Source organism: Drosophila albomicans, chromosome 3 (assembly GCF_009650485.2).
Source record: "Drosophila albomicans strain 15112-1751.03 chromosome 3, ASM965048v2, whole genome shotgun sequence".
NCBI lineage: Eukaryota > Metazoa > Arthropoda > Insecta > Diptera > Drosophilidae > Drosophila > Drosophila albomicans.
The window spans coordinates 50,449,540-50,468,441 of NC_047629.2; the positions used below are offsets into that span (position 1 = coordinate 50,449,540).

The 18,902-nt window shown below is 37.8% G+C and overlaps 5 protein-coding genes across 9 annotated transcripts in view; 1 reads left to right on the forward strand and 4 right to left on the reverse strand.

Moving 5' to 3' along the window:
• Positions 1–36: 36 nt before the first annotated feature.
• Positions 37–4,979, reverse strand: LOC117568290 (uncharacterized). Of its 5 annotated transcripts, none has more exons than XM_052004228.1 (3): positions 4,567–4,979; positions 303–1,074; positions 37–238 (listed from the first exon to the last, which is right to left on the reverse strand). In XM_052004228.1, the coding sequence occupies exons 1-3, from the start codon at positions 4,827–4,829 to the stop codon at positions 131–133; spliced, it is 1,143 nt and encodes a 380-aa protein (XP_051860188.1). In that variant the 5' UTR covers positions 4,830–4,979; the 3' UTR covers positions 37–130. The 5 variants fall into 5 exon arrangements, with proteins under 5 accessions (XP_051860188.1, XP_051860185.1, XP_051860187.1 ...); XM_052004225.1 differs by having other exon boundaries at positions 38–244; positions 4,567–4,941; XM_052004227.1 differs by lacking the exon at positions 303–1,074 and having other exon boundaries at positions 40–238; positions 3,795–4,941.
• LOC117568289 (uncharacterized) lies at positions 1,761–3,213 on the reverse strand. Its single transcript, XM_052004229.1, has 2 exons — positions 2,097–3,213; positions 1,761–2,040 (listed from the first exon to the last, which is right to left on the reverse strand). Exons 1-2 carry the CDS (start codon positions 3,141–3,143, stop codon positions 1,945–1,947), a joined length of 1,143 nt encoding a protein of 380 aa, XP_051860189.1. The 5' UTR covers positions 3,144–3,213; the 3' UTR covers positions 1,761–1,944.
• Positions 4,980–5,044: 65 nt separating the features above from the next.
• LOC117568292 (protein LLP homolog) lies at positions 5,045–5,763 on the forward strand. Its single transcript, XM_034248812.2, has 2 exons — positions 5,045–5,350; positions 5,406–5,763. Exons 1-2 carry the CDS (start codon positions 5,165–5,167, stop codon positions 5,658–5,660), a joined length of 441 nt encoding a protein of 146 aa, XP_034104703.1. The 5' UTR covers positions 5,045–5,164; the 3' UTR covers positions 5,661–5,763.
• A 144-nt stretch (positions 5,764–5,907) lies between these two features.
• LOC117568291 (syntaxin-17) lies at positions 5,908–7,287 on the reverse strand. The gene is made up of 2 exons (XM_034248810.2): positions 6,657–7,287; positions 5,908–6,600 (listed from the first exon to the last, which is right to left on the reverse strand). Exons 1-2 carry the CDS (start codon positions 6,970–6,972, stop codon positions 6,017–6,019), a joined length of 900 nt encoding a protein of 299 aa, XP_034104701.1. The 5' UTR covers positions 6,973–7,287; the 3' UTR covers positions 5,908–6,016.
• Positions 7,288–7,708: 421 nt separating this feature from the next.
• Positions 7,709–18,902, reverse strand: part of LOC117570932 (uncharacterized) — a 28,914-nt gene continuing 17,720 nt past the window's right edge. The window contains exons 3-5 of the mRNA XM_034252860.2: positions 9,600–9,856; positions 8,275–8,693; positions 7,709–8,215 (exon numbers count right to left, since the gene is read on the reverse strand). Of these exons, the coding sequence (XP_034108751.1) occupies positions 8,084–8,215; positions 8,275–8,693; positions 9,600–9,856 (808 nt within the window). The 3' untranslated portion in view covers positions 7,709–8,083. The remainder of the gene's footprint in view (positions 8,216–8,274; positions 8,694–9,599; positions 9,857–18,902) is intronic.

Sequence of the window (18,902 nt, forward strand, 5' to 3'; positions counted from 1 at the left end):
TACATATGCGGACTTGATTTAATAAAACAAAATAATATAATTATCAATTTCAAATTATAGTGTTTTGAATCATTTATTGTAATTATAATATTTTTAAATTTCATTAATGAAAAGTATCACATTATGGAATTCAGGATGGGTTCAACGGTTTCAAATGCAGTCGCACCATACCCCAGCCGATGTTTTCCGGTTCTAAAGGCTTCAAAGAAATTCTCAGGCTTGGATGCTTGAAGTGACGCTGTATCTGTAAGAATAATGAAATGAATACTTAACGAGTAGAAGACTTTCTGCACAACATTCACCAGCTTTTCGTTTTCATCTGTGTTGCGCCAATACAATGCTAAGGGCTGAGACCGATTCTTTAGTGTCGCCTCCATGAGACACCGGCTAAATTCAAAGAATTCATCGTGCAGCTGGATGCCTGAAATATTCAGGATCTTTAGCGATGGACAGCTGGCAACTGCTTGCCACAGCTTTGCCTCATTCAACATCACCAGATGGTCGATGATATCCAGTCGCTGCAAGTGCCTTAAATCCGTAATCAGTTTGCATAGCTTATCGCCTGTGAAATGCTCCCCATTCAATGTCAATTGGTGCAAGTGGCTCAGTTTGCATAATGTGGTCATGCGGTATTTCCCTATCGAATCGTTAGAGGTAATCTTATGTATGTCGCTGCCACGCTTCTCCAGCAGCACGTCTAAAATGCCATCGCGATCAAACACATAATAAGCAAGTGTACGCAGCTTGGGCAACTCCATGAGCGCCTCAAAAAACTCAGGCCGAAAAAAGTCACACGGCAGTGTCACCTCCTCCAACAGCTGACCCTTTATAATCATTTCGGGGCCCTCATGTTCATTAAGATTCTCGCAACAGTCGCTCAACTCCAGTTTGCGCAACTGCGACCATTTCTGCAGCCGATCATAATGGAACCCATCATGAGTCTTCACACAGCGCAGTCCAGGAAAGAGCTTTATCATTATTTCTATCACTTTGTCAGCATCATAATCCCAATCGCAGCTATATTCCAGTGTTTTCATGTTCGAAAATGTGAAATTCTGCCAGCGTTTGAGGAACCTCTCTGTAACACATTCTAGTTTCAATTCCTGCATTCTTGCACTAGTGCTAGACAGAAATATGTCCAACATTTCTGGCTTCTCTTCAAACTTCAGAAAGTTTTCTGGATTCAGTTCAAAGCAGAGCTGGTGCTTCCAGGCAGAAAACACACTTGAGTTCAAGTGCTTTGAATGACCTTTAGTGGCTTCATATAGCGACAGTTGATCGTTAAGATTTAAGTATTTAATTATCACCATCAGGCAGTCATCGTTTAGTGAGATCATTGCGTTAATTGTTAATTTATAAATAAATTTGTTAACATCTAAATGGAACCGGAAATGGATAAAACCGATATTATTAGTTATCGATAACAATAACTTGTAACGTGCCAGTGGTCACTATGTTAGCACTGCCAACTACTTGTGCCAATGTGAGTTACGTGAAGTTGGGTGTAATATGTTAGAAATACTCACAAATAAATGCACTGTACTGTTTTGAGAACAGAATAAGACTGACTATTTCGTCAGTGAGAATTTATCACAAAAGGCATGTACATGTGTGTATGTCAGAATCTATGTATGAGTGTATTATTGTCAGAGTTGCATAGAGTAGGCTTGGAGTTTCCGGATCTGCATTATTCCATGTGGCCGGAGAGAGGGGCATGTTAACTCCTCCCCCCCTCAACGAAAGGTATATAGGTTATATGGTTAGTGGTAGAACACTGTTGTATAAGACTGTTTATTATTAAAGAGCTAAGGTGATGCCATTTATAATTATATACGATTATTTTCAACCATATTCATGGTTCCTGCAGCACAGCCATTTTAATGAAAAATACAAAAATCCTCTTGGAAAGTATCCATTGTACATAGTTGACTAGAATGGCAAAGGTTAAAAATGGATTTTCACCATATTCGAATTTAGTAATTCCACATTTACAGGTTCAAAGGAGAGCGTGACTTCTGGATGGTTAAAATGCTGACGAAACTGCAAGGAATATGTCAATTGAATCCCAATAAAATATACTCCATTTTATCACTCACCAGTTCCTCGATCTCCGAGTCCCTTTTGCCGCAATACAATGTTAGGGTCTGACAATGCTTTTTCATTGCCTTCTCCATGAGACTCCTGTTTACATTAAAGAATGAGGGTTTTAGATCCATGCCTGATATATTTAGGATCTTTAGCAATGGACAATAACCAACAAGTTGCCACAGGCCATCATCAGAATACCAGTTTTCAAAGTCGACAAGATCCAGTTGCTCCAGTTGATTCATTTTCTCAACTACTTTGTTTATGATTCCTCGGGTGAAAAATTCATCGTGAACTATTGTCAAGTGATGCAAGCTTGTCAGCTTACGTAGCTTTTCCCAGCTGTATTTGTCAATGCAATCATTAAGGATCATTTTATGTACGTCCTTCCAACGTTCCTTTAGCATCTCATCCAAATCGTTTTCGAGTTCATTCTGGTAAAAGGTAATTGACTGTAGGTTGGGCAACGACACGATTCCGTCATTAAAGAAAGGCAACCGGAAATGATAAGACAATGTTAGTTCTTCCAGCAGCTGCCACCTGGCGATTCCTTTGGGGCAATTATTGCCTCTGCGGCCCTGCTCCCAGGTGCCCCAGTCCGCGTGACGCAAGTGTCTCGATGACTGCCGCATTGCGGCACCAAGCTTCACGCATCGCAGTCTTGGAAAGAGCTTTGTCAGTAGATGTATTTCCTCATCGGTAGATGGTTTATGGCAGCGACGATCATCGAATATGCATTCCAGTGTTTCAATGTTTGAAAATGTGTACTTCTCCCATTGTTGGAGAAACTCCACTGAGGCGAACTTCAGTTGCAATTCCTGTATTGTTGCACTTATGCTGGAGAGGAAAATGTCCAACACTTCCGGCATCTGCTCAAACAACTTAATGCTTATTCCATCAAGTCTAAAGCAATGCTGTTTTTTCCAGCCATACACTAGACTTAAGTTTATGCCATTTAAGACTCCATGAGTGGCTTCATAAAGCGCCAGCTGATCGTTGAGGTTTAAGTATTTGATTATTGTCAACCAACAGTCAAAGTTAATTGCACCCAAATTCATTTTGTATTTAATTTATAAATTTAATGCTTAAATTGCTTATTTGTTTGTACAAGTTTTTTTTTTTAGTAGCCCTGGTAAAGTATTACTCACTCTTGTCGATATATCCAGCGTTGTTTATTGGGCATATCTTTTACTTAATATTTTTATATTAATGGTAATTTACATAACACATAGTACGATGAAGAATACAAATAACCGTTAATTATTTTAAAACTTTCAATGTATTTAATAGATATACATATGTATGTATAGTATGCCTAAGTTTTTTTTGAATGTTATGGTCACACAGTGAGTTATTTAAAATATATTTTTGTTGTTGCATAAAAATAGCAATTTCCATCGTATTCTACATATGTGGACTTGATTTAATTAAATAAAATAAAATCATAATTTTCAATTTTAAATTATAGTGTTTTGAATTATTTATTGTAATTATAATATTTGCAAATTGCATTAATGAAAAGTATCACATTATGGAATTCAGGATGGGTCCAACGGTTTCAAATGCAGTCGCACCATATTCCAGCCGACGTTTTCCGGTTCTAAAGGCTTAAAAGAAATCTTCAGATTTGGATGCTTGAAGTGACGCTGTATTTGTAAGAATAATGAAATGAATACTTAAGAGTAGAAAGCTTTCTGCACAACACTCACCAGCTTTTCGTTTTCATCTGTGTTGCGCCAATACAATGCTAAGGGCTGAGACCGATTCTTCAGTGTCGCCTCCATGAGACAATGGATAAATTCAAAGCATTCATCGCGCAGCTGCACGCCTGATATATTCAGGATCTTTAGCGATGGACAGCTGGCAACTGCTTGCCACAGCATTGCCTTATTCAACCTCACCAGATGGTCGATGATATCCAGTCGCTGCAAGTGCCTTAAATCCGTAATCAGTTTGCATAGTTCTTCGCCTGTGAAACGCTCCTCTTTCAATGTCAATTGGTGCAAGTGGCTCAGTTTGCACAATGTGGTCATGCTGTGTTTCCCCATGCAATCGTGAAAGGTAATCTTATGTATGTCGCTGCCACGCTTCTCCAGCAGCACGTCTAAAATGTCATCACGATCAAACACATCATAAGTAAATGTATGCAGCTTGGGCAACTCCATGAGCGCATCATAAATGTCAGGCCAATGAAAATCACACGACAGTGTCACCTCTTCCAACAGCTGACACTTTATAATCATTTCGGGGCCCTCATGTTCATTAAGATTCTCGCAACAGTCGCTCAACTCCAGTTTGCGCAACTGCGACCATTTCTGCAGCCGATCATAATGGAACCCATCATGAGTCTTCACACAGCGCAGTCCAGGAAAGAGCTTTATCATTATTTCTATCGCTTTGTCATCATCATAATTCGAATCGCAGCTATATTCCAGTGTTTTCATGTTCGGAAATGTGAAATTCTGCCAGCGTTTGAGGAACCTCTCTGTAACACATTCTAGTTTCAATTCCTGCATTGTTGCACTAGTGCTAGACAGAAATATGTCCAACATTTCTGGCTTCTCTTCAAACTTCAGAAAGTTTTCTGGATTCAGTTCAAAGCAGAGCTGGTGCTTCCAGGCAAAAAACACACTTGAGTTCAAGTGCTTTGAATGGTCTTTAGTGGCTTCATATATCGACAGTTGATCGTTAAGATTTAAGTATTTAATTATCACCATCAGGCAGTCATCGTTTAGTGAGTTCATTGCGTAGTTAATTTATAAATAAATTTGTTAACATCTAAATGGAACAACTGATAAAACCAATAATACTAGTTATCGATAACGATAGCTTGTAACGTGCCAGTGATACCATGGTAGCACTGCCAACTATTTGTGCCAATGTGAGTTACGTGAAGTTGGGTGCGCGTATAAATGTGAATATGGTTTATTTTTATACATTTAAAAAATCAACGAACGGTCTCACTTGTTTTGCATTCAACTTGTGGTAGTCGCGTAGCCGATGCACGTGTTGTTATTTTTTTTGCAACGCATTTAATAAATAGTTTGCCAAAACAGAAAATACTTGAGGAATAGGCACAATGGGTCGTCAAAATCGCTCGCGCAAACGTCGCGATGAAATGAACAAAATCAAAAAGGAGCGCTACGATGCCAAGGAGTTAATACGCCTCAAGAAGACGCTGGGACTCTTGGATGCAGATGGCAAGGAAATCAAGATGGAAATTGCCGAAGTGGCTGAAATCAAGACAGCCAAGGACATTAAACGGGTAAGTTATAACAACCAATATATAATAAAATCTATTCTCAACTGCTACTTTGTAGGATGCCAAATCGAAGGAAGAGCGTGAATTGATGTTTGAGCATCAAGAGAGTCTCGAAAAGGGCAAGAGAATTGTGCAAGTCAATGAGAATACAGGCGTTGAGCACGTTTTTAATACCAAAACACTCAAGGATCAATTTGGTAACTACCCAGCATGGTTCAAGAAGAAGAAGACTGCCAAGCGTCTACGCAAGAAGCAGCACGCACAAAAGAAGAACTTCAAGCAGGCCTGGACAACGGTTAATGTGCCGCTGTAGAAAGAACTTTTACTTCACTAGTTGTTAAGCATAAATCTAGCATAGACTTGTTAGCAATATAGTACTTTTTATTGCGCATTAAAGCCTTAAAATTATACACAAATGGTTAAGAACTAATTGTAATAACAAACTACAGGAATAACTGCCATGAAATGTGCTAAAGACTAAAGCAGAGAGCTGTTTTCGAGACGGTGACGTTGACAATAGTTTTGTAGCATTGCACATGGATTAAACAATAATCACAATTTGGGTGGAAATTCCTCTTTCTCTCATTGAATGGAACAATAGCTGCGCACGCTGCACAGCACTCCAGTGGTAGCTGCCTCCAAGCGACGCGCATTCGCTTGCCACATTTGTCATTCCGATTTCTCGGCAAGTTCCATGGTTTCAGTTGAATCCCCAGCCTCCTCCTGCTGTGCCTGCTGCTCCTCCACGCTGCCATGCATCACATTCGGGTTGCTCTTTAGCACCGAGCCACCTGTGAAGCCCAAGATGCCACATCCCACAGCTGCGAGGCCGCCAGCCTTGATGCCCGCCACCATGCCAATGGGACCACCGACGCAGGTGCCAAGCAATGCACCGACTACAGGATACATGGCTTTTTTGTAGGTCAACGCTGTGCGCAACTGTCGCTCCCCTTCCTGGACATTCTCCAGAGCTTCCTCAGCATTGTCGGCTATGGATTGAACGCTGGCTGCCTGCTCGTGTGTCATCTGGCGCATGACATGAAAGGCGCCATGTAAATCGTATATTTCATTCTGCAGTCGTTGCATCTGTTCGAGGCAGGCTTCACGCTGGGCCAGCTGATGCTCCTCCAGCTGAAAGTTGGCCTGCAGCTGGGGCAGCGTACGCTGCAAAGCAGGCACATTATCAATCTGCACAGCCTGATCTTCATCGTATTGTGAACCCAAAGTGGAAGTGGGCGACTTCAACTGCAATTCTGCACAAGAATTTGTATACAGTATCTACTTTAATTGATGTTTAATTGAAGTTTACCTGCAAAAGTCTTCATCCCTTCAAATGCTTTAGTTTTGCCTGGTTTCATTAGCTCATCGAAACGGGGTTTGTCCTCATCGCGCAGCTTCTCACGCAAAGTATCCATTTCAAGCAGCAGATTCTTAATTTGCTTGATGACCCGCATTGCATTGAGCTCCTCCTTCTTGATCTTCTGCCAATCGCCCAGCGCGAGACTCTTTTCAATGTTACTCCTGTGATTCTGCAGCAATCCCAGATGATGTGGCACAGCCATGTCCTGGAATCGTTGCACGGATAACTCCGCTTGCTTCAGCGGCAGCTTATCGTCGTCTGTCATGTTTGCGAGGTGTCGAAGTCGAAGTCGAAGTAAAACTGTCAATTAATCTGTGCGTATTGTGCGGGCGATACCCTCATCATTTAATCATTGAATCAATCCATTCACAGACGATGCTGCTGCTTTTAACCACAAGAAGCGCGTTCAAATCTCTGTTTTTGTGGTTTGCCCTTTATTGCTGCGCACTACTGAAGGTATTTCTTATTTATTATTTACTGTTGTGCAGCTTTTACCCAGATTCCTCGCGAACACTGATAATATTTCTTTTGTTTTGGTTTCTAGTAAATTTGCAGCTGTTTTTGTTTTATTAAAACGCATGGCACACAATGAGTGAGGTCGTGTTTTTGCACGCTCTGTGCATTAACAGCGTGACGTCACAAAGAGCTCCCCGCCCTTGTCAACTAACGACGCAGTTGCTTAACAGTTGTTGATCAAAGTGCTGCCCATTTAGCTATTTTTCGTTTCAAATGTTCAAAGGCGCCAAGAAAGTTTCTGCTGATCGTGGTTATGGTATTTTACTAATTTATTATTAAAAATTTTTAATTCAATGATTTTTTTTTTAAATTTTATAATTGTTCATATGTTAGCAGCACTATTGCACTTTACAGCAATGTCAACATCTGTTAACGCCCTGTTAGCCTAGCAGTGCTGCCAACTCTCACACCAAATGTTGCTAGGTGGCAACGCCCGAACCCTAAGTTAGCCGCGTAATTTGAAATTCAAAGAGTATGACAAATACAATATGTATTTATTGGTGCACTATTTTTCTCATATATATTATATACAAATACATGCAAATACTAGACACATACACGTAAGTAGCAAATGGTGGGCTTAAAAACTAGAGCATTCGTTTGTTTTTCTTTTTTAATACAATACATTTATGACACGTTCGCTTAAGTACTACGTAGAAGATTGTTTTTCTCTGTTTTGTTGTTTTTGTTTAGAAACTACGGAGGCACTTGCGTTCGGGAATGGCTTACAAGCAGGAGCAGCTGTGGTATACACGAACAAAAAAATATGATACGTTTAAATTAAACTAAACTTGTATATTGCTAGCGTTAAAATGCAGTTCTGTGTTGGCGCTGGCAGTTGATCCCATTTTTAAGAAATTCTAGGGGCAATTGGCATTGGGACCATTTCGACATTTCATCAGCAGATTCAACATGCCTTCCAGCTTGTTGGTGCGTGATTCTGTTTTGTAAAGATTCGTCTGCATGCGACTCACATCCATGGATTGCTTTTCCTGCAAAGATCGTGAACTGTATTAAAGACTCTTTAAATTAAAGTATTACTTTTACTCACCAATGTGCTCAGCCTGCTTTTTAGAGTATCCACCACGCTGTAGGTGGCTTGTAAGGATTTTTGCAACTCATTCGTGTGCACTCGCTCATTGGCCAGCGAGCGTTCGATCTTCTGCAGTCGCGTTGCCACCTCCGCATCCGTATCATCGATATCATTCTCTAGATCACGCGCCTCAAACGCGTCATCCGCATGCGCCGATGTCTTGCGGCAACTCTGCTTATCCGCCTGCAAGACGAATCCTTGCCGGCAGCGACAGTAGTAGGAGCCTTGTGTGTTCACACAGTGCTGATCGCAGGGCTTCTCCGACTCGCACTCGTTCACATCCTGTTCGCAATAGCGACCCGTGAATCCTGTGGGGCAGCTGCAAGTCTGTGGCGCCGTGCAGTTGCCGCCGTTGTGGCAGCGCGTGGTGCAAATAGCTGGAGGTAAAAATATTCATTTAATATGGTCTACTTTACATTTATTTAATACAGCTAAGCTAGTCTGAAATGTATGGATTGCATATAAAAACAAGTGTAAACTATTTCTCAAAAATTTCAAAATATTTTAAATCAAATAAAAAAAAATACATAAAATACAATTTAATTTTAGAAATGGTAAAATCAGTTTAACGAGTTATGTTCTTATACTTTTAAATTATAAAAAAAAGTAAATTCATACAGGCTTTTTATCTTGACCTTGATAAATCAATTTAATGTAAACTCTAATTTGTAACTTAAATTTCATATTGGAGGCTTTGAGAATTAAAAATCTATTTAAATACAATAACAATTTATATAACAAAAACGAAATGTGATTATTGATTTTAATTGAATTACTGTACTCTTAAATAAGTTTCACTTTATTAAGGTAATTTTAAACTAATTTTGAAAAAGTAAGCAAGATATAGTCGAGTATGCTCGACTATGAGATTCCCGTTACCCATTTTAAATAAAAGCAAAAATATACTAAATAATATACCACGAAATACTAAAATATGCCAAAATTTAAACTATATATTTCTTTTTCAATTTTTGTACTTAATACACAAAAAATTTCTAAACCTAAACTAAGAATAAAAATTGATCGAATTCCTTCATAAATTTAAAATCTAAATTATGAAATATTTAATTTATTTTGAGAATGCTAAATTGTGGATATTCTACGGTGATTGAATACCTTGAATATATTTACTGTACTCTAATAATTACTTTAGATTACTTTACTTTAATACTTAATTTTACTTTACTTTTATACAGTTAATATATTTTATGAAATATTAAGTTTGCCTTATGACTTTGTGCATATAACCCATATATAGTCTGTTACTCTCGATTGTTACTCACGTTTCATGCACGCATCCGAGTGCGGTGATTCCCTGCTCCATCCAGCACAGCAGTCGTAGGTCATCTGCTGCGCCGCCTTGTGCTTGATGACATCCCTGTAGGCCTGCTCGTGCACCAGATGGACTCGCGTGCACATTTGTCCGGGACGCGTGGGCGGATCACAAGGTGTGCTTATGTGTTTCCAGGTGGGTCGCGTGTACACCTCCGTTGTCTTCACCGGCATCGTGATCGTACGCTGTTGCACGCAAATGTGGCGACTATAGAGAGAGAGGAAAAGAGGGGAAAAAGGGGAAGTTAGTACACTTTTAACGACCCACAATCAACGCATCAGCAGAAAAGTGAAATTAAAACTGAAACTGAAAACGAAAACGAAACTCGACTTTTCCAGCCTCGCCAATTACTGTCATAATAAAGACTGGACAACAGGTTGGCCAGCGCCCAGCAGACGTCGTTGTTGCATCTGTCGCCAACAAATGTCTCGAACTCAACATCAAATTTTACAAGTTGCAGCCAGAAAAAAAAACACACACACGCATCACGAATGCGCTGCGAATCAGCGATGAAAACGCCATAAAACACTTGGGAAAAACTTGCTTAGAAAAATCCGCAGAGAACTTCGAGTTTTGTTCAAAAATCGAAAAATAAATGCACACATAATTTAATGGTAATTGTTTTCCGGGTTCGTAATGCAAGTTAAACCCCAATTTACTATCGAAGGTCAGCGCGTAGCAAGTTAATCATGTCGTATGCGCAATAAAGCGAGGTGATTGTCAAACTGCAATTTATAGTTTAATTGAACATAATAATACGCTTGTTAATGGCATGCCACAATACAGTGATTGTCAAACTGTTTACCAATGCGAACGCAAGAAACAAAATCAGATTGAATAATACATGGCTTGTTCATAAAGTGATTGTCAAACTGTGACCGTAAAAGAAAACCTTTATAGCTTCATCAAATTTAAAAATGCTCTGTTTCGGTACAGTGACTGTAACACTGTCCAGTTACAATGATTTCCAAACTGTTGACTTAAAAGGGAACGTAAAAGGAAAATAAAATTCAATTAAATAATACATGACTATTGCTTCAAACAAGCTATAGTAAAGAGATTGTCAAACTTGTCAAAAACATAACTTGCATAGTCTTATATAACTTAATGTGTTACACTTATCGCGATACAGTTACTGTAAAACTGTTAGGACAAAAACTGTGAACCCAAACATGAAAAAACAAAACGTTTGTACACAGTTTAATCGAGCTTAATAATACACTTGTTAATAACATTCCACGGCAAAGTGACTGTAAAACTGTAAGACCAAAATAAAGCGTAATACTACACTTATTGATAACTCGCGTCGATCACTGCCAAACTGTCAACTGAAAGCTCAATAATAAGATTAAACAACTTCTTTTGTTTTTACGAACTTGATAATACATTTTTTTGATGGCATGTTTTGATATAGTGACTCTTAAACTGCTAGCTGTCAAACTGCAAGCCCAGATATGGAAAAAACATAGACCTTTATGGTTTTGTCGAACTTAATAATACACTTGTTAATAGCATGCCACGGTAAAGTGGCTGTAAAACTGTAGCCACAAAATCTTTACACTAGTTTCACCAAGCTTAATAATACACTTGTTAATGGCATGCCTCAATCGAGTCACTGTCAAACTGTTAACTGAAAACTGTAAATTCAAAAATAAAAATCAAAAATCGAAAAAAAACCTTTGCCGCAAGCAAGCAAAACACACATAAATGCTGATAATAAGCAGTTTTTGAAATTCCTTCGGCTGCCAAAAATCGCGCAAAACAATAAAAGCGGCAGCAGCAGCAGCCGAACTGATCGAGCGCATCCATAAATTGCATGCAACATTATTGTGGGGAGGAGAGGGGAGACGAAATGGGGAGGAGGCGGAGTAGGAGTTTTGTCTGCTGCTGTTGGTGTCGTAATTGGCAATGCGGGTCGAAGCGAAAAAGCCAAACAATTGCAGGCCCATGACGTGGTCACTGGCCAAGTCAACTGACTGCTGACTTGGCTAACTGACTGACTGACTGACTGAGTGACTGACTGACTCGATGACTGACTCGCTGAGTGACTGTTGACTACCGCTTACAGCGGGAGCTGAAGCTGAAGCTGATGTTGGTGACGCTGCCCAATCGTTGTACCGTTGCAACGGCTAAATTTGTGACTTGGCCGGGGTAATAAGTAAGCAAGAAAGAGACGTCGAACAAGCGAAGGCAAGGCAAGGCAAGGCAATAAGCAGAGTGGCCAAAGTGGCAACGGTCCTTTTGTGTGTGTGCTTGGAACATTTAAGCAATTTCTTTATTGCAGCGCATGCATATTTATGCCATGTGGCAGGAGGTTGCCTTAACTGGACCGGACTGCCATCGCCTGGCCTCTTGTACCATAATTCTCACGTTATTTATGCAGCACAGTTCGCAGAGTGTTCTCAGCATTAAGGGCGCCAAGAAACAGCAAAGCAACAGCAACGACAACAAACAACTAAGAAAGCTACACTCGAGTGTGCTCGACTGTGAAATACTTGCTACCAATTTTTAGTTGAAACAAAACAGTGCGGAATTATTCCGAAAATATACCATATTAAAATACCTCAAAAATACTAAAAATATACTAATACCATTCAAAATATACCATAGAGTACAAAATGTACTAAATATATAAACAAAAGCAACGCAGTGCGGTCTTATCCTTCAAATATACCGATATTATATACCGCTAAAATACTAACAATTGACCAATACCATTAAAAATGTACTATATAGTACAAAGTGTAAAAAATATAATGTAAAAGGAAAGCAGTGCGGTATTATTTATATAATATGTCAATTTAATATACAACAAAAATATTTTAAATATACTAATACCATTCAAAGTATAGCATAGAGTACAAAATATACCAGATTGTCAGCCAAATCTACTAATATTCGTAGTAAGTAGGCGTTTTTTCCCATATACAAGAATTTCTTAAAGAACTTCTAATTTTGCAACAAAATTTGTACGAATCATAAAGACTATAGTTAAAATAGCGACTCTAGCTAAAGACTACGCTTGTTCTTCGATTTTTATCGATGTGCGTAGGCGAAAGTGGGCGTGGCAAAAATTTGATACAAACTTGATCTGCGTGTAAACATAACAAGTGGAGTCAAAAAAAATTAGATCTCTATCTCGTATAGGCTCTGAGATCTAGGTGTTCATATGGATGGACAGACAGACAGACGGATATGGCTATATCGTCTCGTCAAGAATATATATACTTTATAAGGTCAGAGTTGCCTCCTTCTGTCTGTTCCTGCAGGCACAAAATTATAATACCCTTCTGCCCCTATGGGTAGCGGGTGTAAATACGGAAGTTTTTCTTTCGAACTGTGCCAACAATGTGCAACATGAAATGTTCAGACTCGAGTCTCATTCTCATTCTCAGACTCTCATTCCAAAATCCGCGTTCCCATTCCGTTTGCCTGCATAAATCTTTAGCAGCTTCCATGTCCACGTCGTCTCTCATCCGGCGGCCGCCTGCAGTGCACATGTGTGTCTGTCTTTGTGTCTGGCTTTGTTTAGAAACGTTTAGACTAAAATTAAATTTGAATTTTTAATTGTTGAACGCACATGGAACACCTGTGGCTTCAGCTGCAACATCGACACTTTTTTTTTGTTCAACTTCAAGCTACAGCTGCCGTTACTTGCAGCACAATTTTATATAAGCAGCGAAACTTTGGACACATTTTTTTCTCGCTGGTTGAAAATTATAAAAACATCAATCAAAATGTATTTCACATGAAAGTGTATTGCACGCCGGGGCAATTAATCAAAATAATTTACGAAAAAAACTGTTAAATTTTACAAGAAGCGCAGCCTCCACAAAACTGCGTTGCCTTTTGCTTTCCTTCTACAAAGACAGAAGAGAAGAGAGTCAAGAAGAAGACAGAGACAGAGGGACAAACATGGGCCCAGGTTTTGGGTCTGAACTTTAAGTGCGGTTTATTGATTTACGATTTATTTTTATTGAACGCCAAACAGAAATTGATGAGCCTCCGTTTTCTGACTCAGTCGCAGCCTCAGAGCAAAACTGCAGGCCAAAACTTGACCCCCAGCTTTAGTGTTCCTATGTTTGCGAGTGTGTGTGCATATGTGTGTGTGAGTGAGTGTATGTGCATGTGTGTGTGTGGGCGTATACTTAATGGACTGCAGCGATGAGCTTAATAAATGACTGAACATATTTATAGACTCAAGTCTCAAGAGCAGCCTACAACTTTGTATGTTTTCAATTCGAATTAAAAATTTTTATCAAGTTCTCTAAATTGCTTGGAAATCTTGAGATAAACTTATTGTTTAAATTTAGCTGTGGATAATTAATGATTTTTGATGTGAATGTCGTTGGAGGGAGTTTTTTCGTTTTAAATATTGATTGCTTCCACAAATTATGATGGTACATAAAAATTGTTTTTAAATTAAGAATTTCCAAAGATTGATTTGTTTTTCCTTATAATAAACATATTATTTTAACTTAGTTGTTAATCATTTTTGATATGGATGAGTTTTATGGAGTTTCTGTATATTAAACAAAATAATTTTTGTTGCATACATTTTTTTTATCAAATTTAAATTTTCGTTTCATATATTCATTTAAAAATTACGATATAAAATTGAATTTATTTGATACTTGAAATTATGATGACATAGAAAAATGAAAATAAACTTATTGCTTCAATTTATATGTTGAGGAGATTATGTTTTTTAAGCTAACAAACTCTCGCGTTAAAAAATTGTGAATTTCTTAAAATATATATTCTTTTTGTTGTAAATCTTTTCTTTTAATTTAAATTTTGTTTATGATTATTTATTTATTTTGAAGTGTATTCGAAATTTTATTTTACAGTAATTACCTTTTTTTTTAAATATTTATTTCCAGCTTATGATGACAATAAAATTGATAATGTTACATATATGAAAGCTAGGGCTTTTATTTTTTATATTGTTAATCATTTCCTGCATAGTCTTTCTTATCATTATCAGAAAAACTTCTTGTTTAAATGTAGTTCTTTTTGATCAATTTCAATCTATTTTCTCTAAATATTTATTCACGTAACTCCTTTTTTTAGTTTTATTACATATTAAATAATTGTCATTTCATTGCCATTTTTTCTTTTATTGCTATTCCAATTCATCAAACAATGAAATCCATTTTAATACTCAATATTAAGAAATAAAATTGATTCATTATGTTCATTCATTTTTTGTTATCAAAATATTTGCTTGCCCAACATAAAATGTGAGGCAATAATCCTGAATTGGTTTAATGAATTTTAATAATTAATTAAGCTTAATAAATTAAAATGCACAATGCGCTTTGTTTATGCCTTGAGACTATTCCACTTGCTGTTGTTTCATATAAATAAATCTTGATTGTCGCTCGAGTTGGGGAGAATCTCAGTGCTTAAGTTAATTTACTTGTTTCTTTTGTGGGGCGATGAATGACCCCCCATTGGGGCGAGACTATAATAAGACGAGTATGTTAAGTTAAAGCCTATAATACCTATAGAAACTGAACAATAGAGGCAGCAATGTGGCAAGTGAATGGATGCCGATTAAACCGACTGAGTGCAGAATGAATAGATCGTTCGACTAAAGCTCGACTTAAATCATTTTTATGAGCTGTTTTTTGAGACTAGCCCCAAAAAAAAAAACAAAACTCGGGGGTCATTTTCTCACAAAATCGAACGGATTGGAAACCAGTTTATAAATGTATTTAACAACTGCAGCGAAAACGCATTTAAAAAGCAGTTAAAAAAGACCAACTTGGCGACACTTAACAGCTTTAAACCGCTTTAACTTTGGCTTAGAAAACTGCTGCCCCGCCCCACATTTTGAGAAATAAAATAATAATAGTAAGTGCCAATAAAAATATCGTTTATGAGTGCGCACAATTTGCATTTGGTGAAAACGTTTAAGGTCAAGAAACTAAATTGAGAAGAGTTTCGATAGGCCAATCTGCAGTCTCTCTAACTGTACTGTGAAAATGGTCAACTAATCTGATTTGTTACATGAAATTAGAATCTAAATTGGCCTGGCTAACAGAATGCAATTCCAATTCCAGCCAGAGCAGGATAGGAAAGGCCAAAATGCATCATTAGGCAACTGCAGCCAGCAACCAGCAACAACGACTCCCACTAACAGTAACACGATGACAACCACGACAAGAAGAGAGCAACAGCAACAGCAAAAAAGAAGTTAGAGAGCTAGAGTCGAGTGTACTCGACTGAGAAATACCCGCTACTCATTTTTAACAAATTTGTAATTGTAACAAATTTCAATAAAAAATTATACTAAATAAATTTTAAAATATACTAAAAGCTATATATTGATATACAATTACTATAACAAAATATACTAAAGGATGTGTTTGGTATATTTATATACTATTACATTTTTAAGAAAAGTGATAAGTTCGGTAAAATAATATACCACAAATTATATAAATGGCTGTATTTCTTGTATAATTACATTAAAATAATATACCAAAATATACCACGATTATATTTGGTAAATCGATTTACTATTACATATTTAATAAATTAAAAAATGAAATATACCAAAGACACTATTTGGTATATCGATATACTATGACATTTTTATTAAAAGTCAACAAGTGCAGTAAAATATTATACCAAAATATATCAAAGTCTATATCTGGTATATGGATATACTATTACTTTCAAAATATACCAGATTATCAACCAAACAAATAAAGTTTCTGTTTGCCATACAATTTCTTTTTGTATGTCATCTAAAACTTTTATCTAATCACAAATTTCCAGGGCTTTATGGGTTTGGAAATGTCTCCTTCTGCCTGTAGCATACATTTTCTTTAGGCACAAAATTATATTACCCTTCTAGCCTATGGGTAGCGGGTATAAAAACAAGAGCCAAAGAAGCAGTCGAGATGAAGAAGAACACAACAACTGCAACAGCGACTGCAACATTGCATTTTTAGACATGCTTCCTGGATGCATGCTCAGCTGACTAGTCGCAGCCTTAGTTGGAGTTGCAGTTGCAGTTGCAGTCGTTGTGGCAAATGGTCGTGGCTGCCCCTTTATTTGGCTTTTTACTTAGCGTAAAATGCAAACGCCCCTTGTGACCAAGACGACCAAGACAACGAAGACAACTGCAAAATGCTGCACTGCATCAGAATTTCTAATAATATTTCAGCCATGTCCATGCCTGGCAAGTGCAACCACATTTGCCGCTTTTAGTTTTATTTCCCTCTTCATTTTCTGGTGCTCAAGAATTATTACAGCACTCAGCAGCAGCAGCAGCAACAGCAGCAGGCGAAGTACGTCGACCTTAACATATATGGTCGACTTGAGCATACTCTTTTTTTTCTCGGAAATTCATTTGAAGTGGAGTTACATCTGTTTCAGTAGTAAAGTATGGATGCTTGATTCTTGAGAATGTGGAAGTAATGTATTGAATTTGCTTCTTTTTTGCAGCCTACTCGTGATATAATATTATCATAATCAGTCTGTCTTCTTTGTTAAGTTTAATTTGTTTTCTTTTCTCACTTTTTTAAAATTTGATTGTTGAACTATGTTTTCATTGTATCACATTTTTATTTATGTTAATTTTCGTATTCATTTTTTAGAAATGATTTAATTGGCTTTCACTTTCATTATCACTTTCGTATTAATTTAGATTTTAACTATAGTTATAAAGCCCATATATTTATTAAGTTATTTACCTAAATATTATCTCTTACGATTTAAGATTTAATTAGCATTACTTTGTAAGAGAAACAAAGAAACTTTACGAGACTAGCATATATTAGAATTATCTTAAATTCAAATTGGGTATCATAATTTTAATAAAAATAATCTGTATAAATTCATTGTCAGTACAAATATTTTCAAATATTTTGTATCATAAGTAAGTAGCTCAAATATGTTTTCATACTTTCTTATTAATACCTTTTTCAAGGAAATTAATTCTAATATATAGTGAATCTAAGCATGTGTCATTAATATTTAAATTTTGTAGAGTTTTGTTATTTCTTTATAATTAAAAACATCATTTAATACATTCCTTTTAACAATCTTCTTTTTTGGTTCCATAAGAAACTCTCTTAAAAACTGCTTTTCCACATAGCTGATATTCCTTGGGCTACTCTTGTAATTCGAGTGCAAAAAAACCGCCAGTCACGGATCTGTCTAACCGCATTGAGTCAGTTCTAATTTGGCCGTAAATTTGTCTTGCTCGCAGATTATGCAATAAAAATCGCACAACCGACTTTTCTTTCCATTGGCGAAAAGTGAAATGAAAATTGCAGTCGCAGTCGCAGTCGCCATGGAAGTTGCCTTGTCAGACTCTGTGTCTGAAGAGACTCACAGACTGACTGTGAGCGGAGAGAGGAAAGGCGAAAGGGGAAAGGGAAGATCAAGTGCCGCAAGCGGGCAAAACGCATAGCAAGCAGGTAATATGAGGTGGAGCTGGGCCCTCTGATTATATGCTAAGGAAGTGCGGACCCAATAAGCCAACCCAACGCAGCGCAGCGCAGCCAACGTGCCCCAAAGTGGGTTCAGTAACCGTGAGTCTTGTGCATTTTCCATACACACACAACATACAACACACAACAGACAACATACAACATAATCGACGCGATAAGCGATCTCATGCCGTGGGCCTGTCAATGCACGTTGCGCCCTACTAATGTTTCCCTCTCTCTCTCCCTTTCTTGTCCCTTTCTCGGGGAATTGTTGTTGAGTGTGAGAGGCTGGTGTAAAGCATGATTAATGCCCCCAAACTTGTTTAAACAACAGCCGTGTCGAGCCGTGGCCGAAAATCCGATTAGTGTGAAGCAGCGCAGAAGCAACTGCAACTTTGAATCCAACTCCAACTTCGACTCTGACTCCAACCCAGACCCAGACCCAGATTGGGGACTTGAGACGTGCACGATTTCCATTTTTCTATGGAAACTGCTAACAAAAGCGCAACGAAAGCGCAGCGAAAACGAGGCAACAACAACAACAACAAACACACAATACGTACAACAAAAACATTTTCATCAAATTAACATATTTTCGGCTTCGGTTATTTGTGACTCCGATTGAAGAAGATTGAAATCGCGGTTTGTGTAACTGCCACCGACTCAGCGTTGCTATCTAAATTTGAAAGCAACTTGCTCCACTAACGATCAAGTTATTGTTTTTGTTGACACGTTGTTCCCCGCCTTCCTCCTTCTCCATCTCTCTTCATACCTCCTCTAAGCGCCAGCGTCTCACTTTCCAC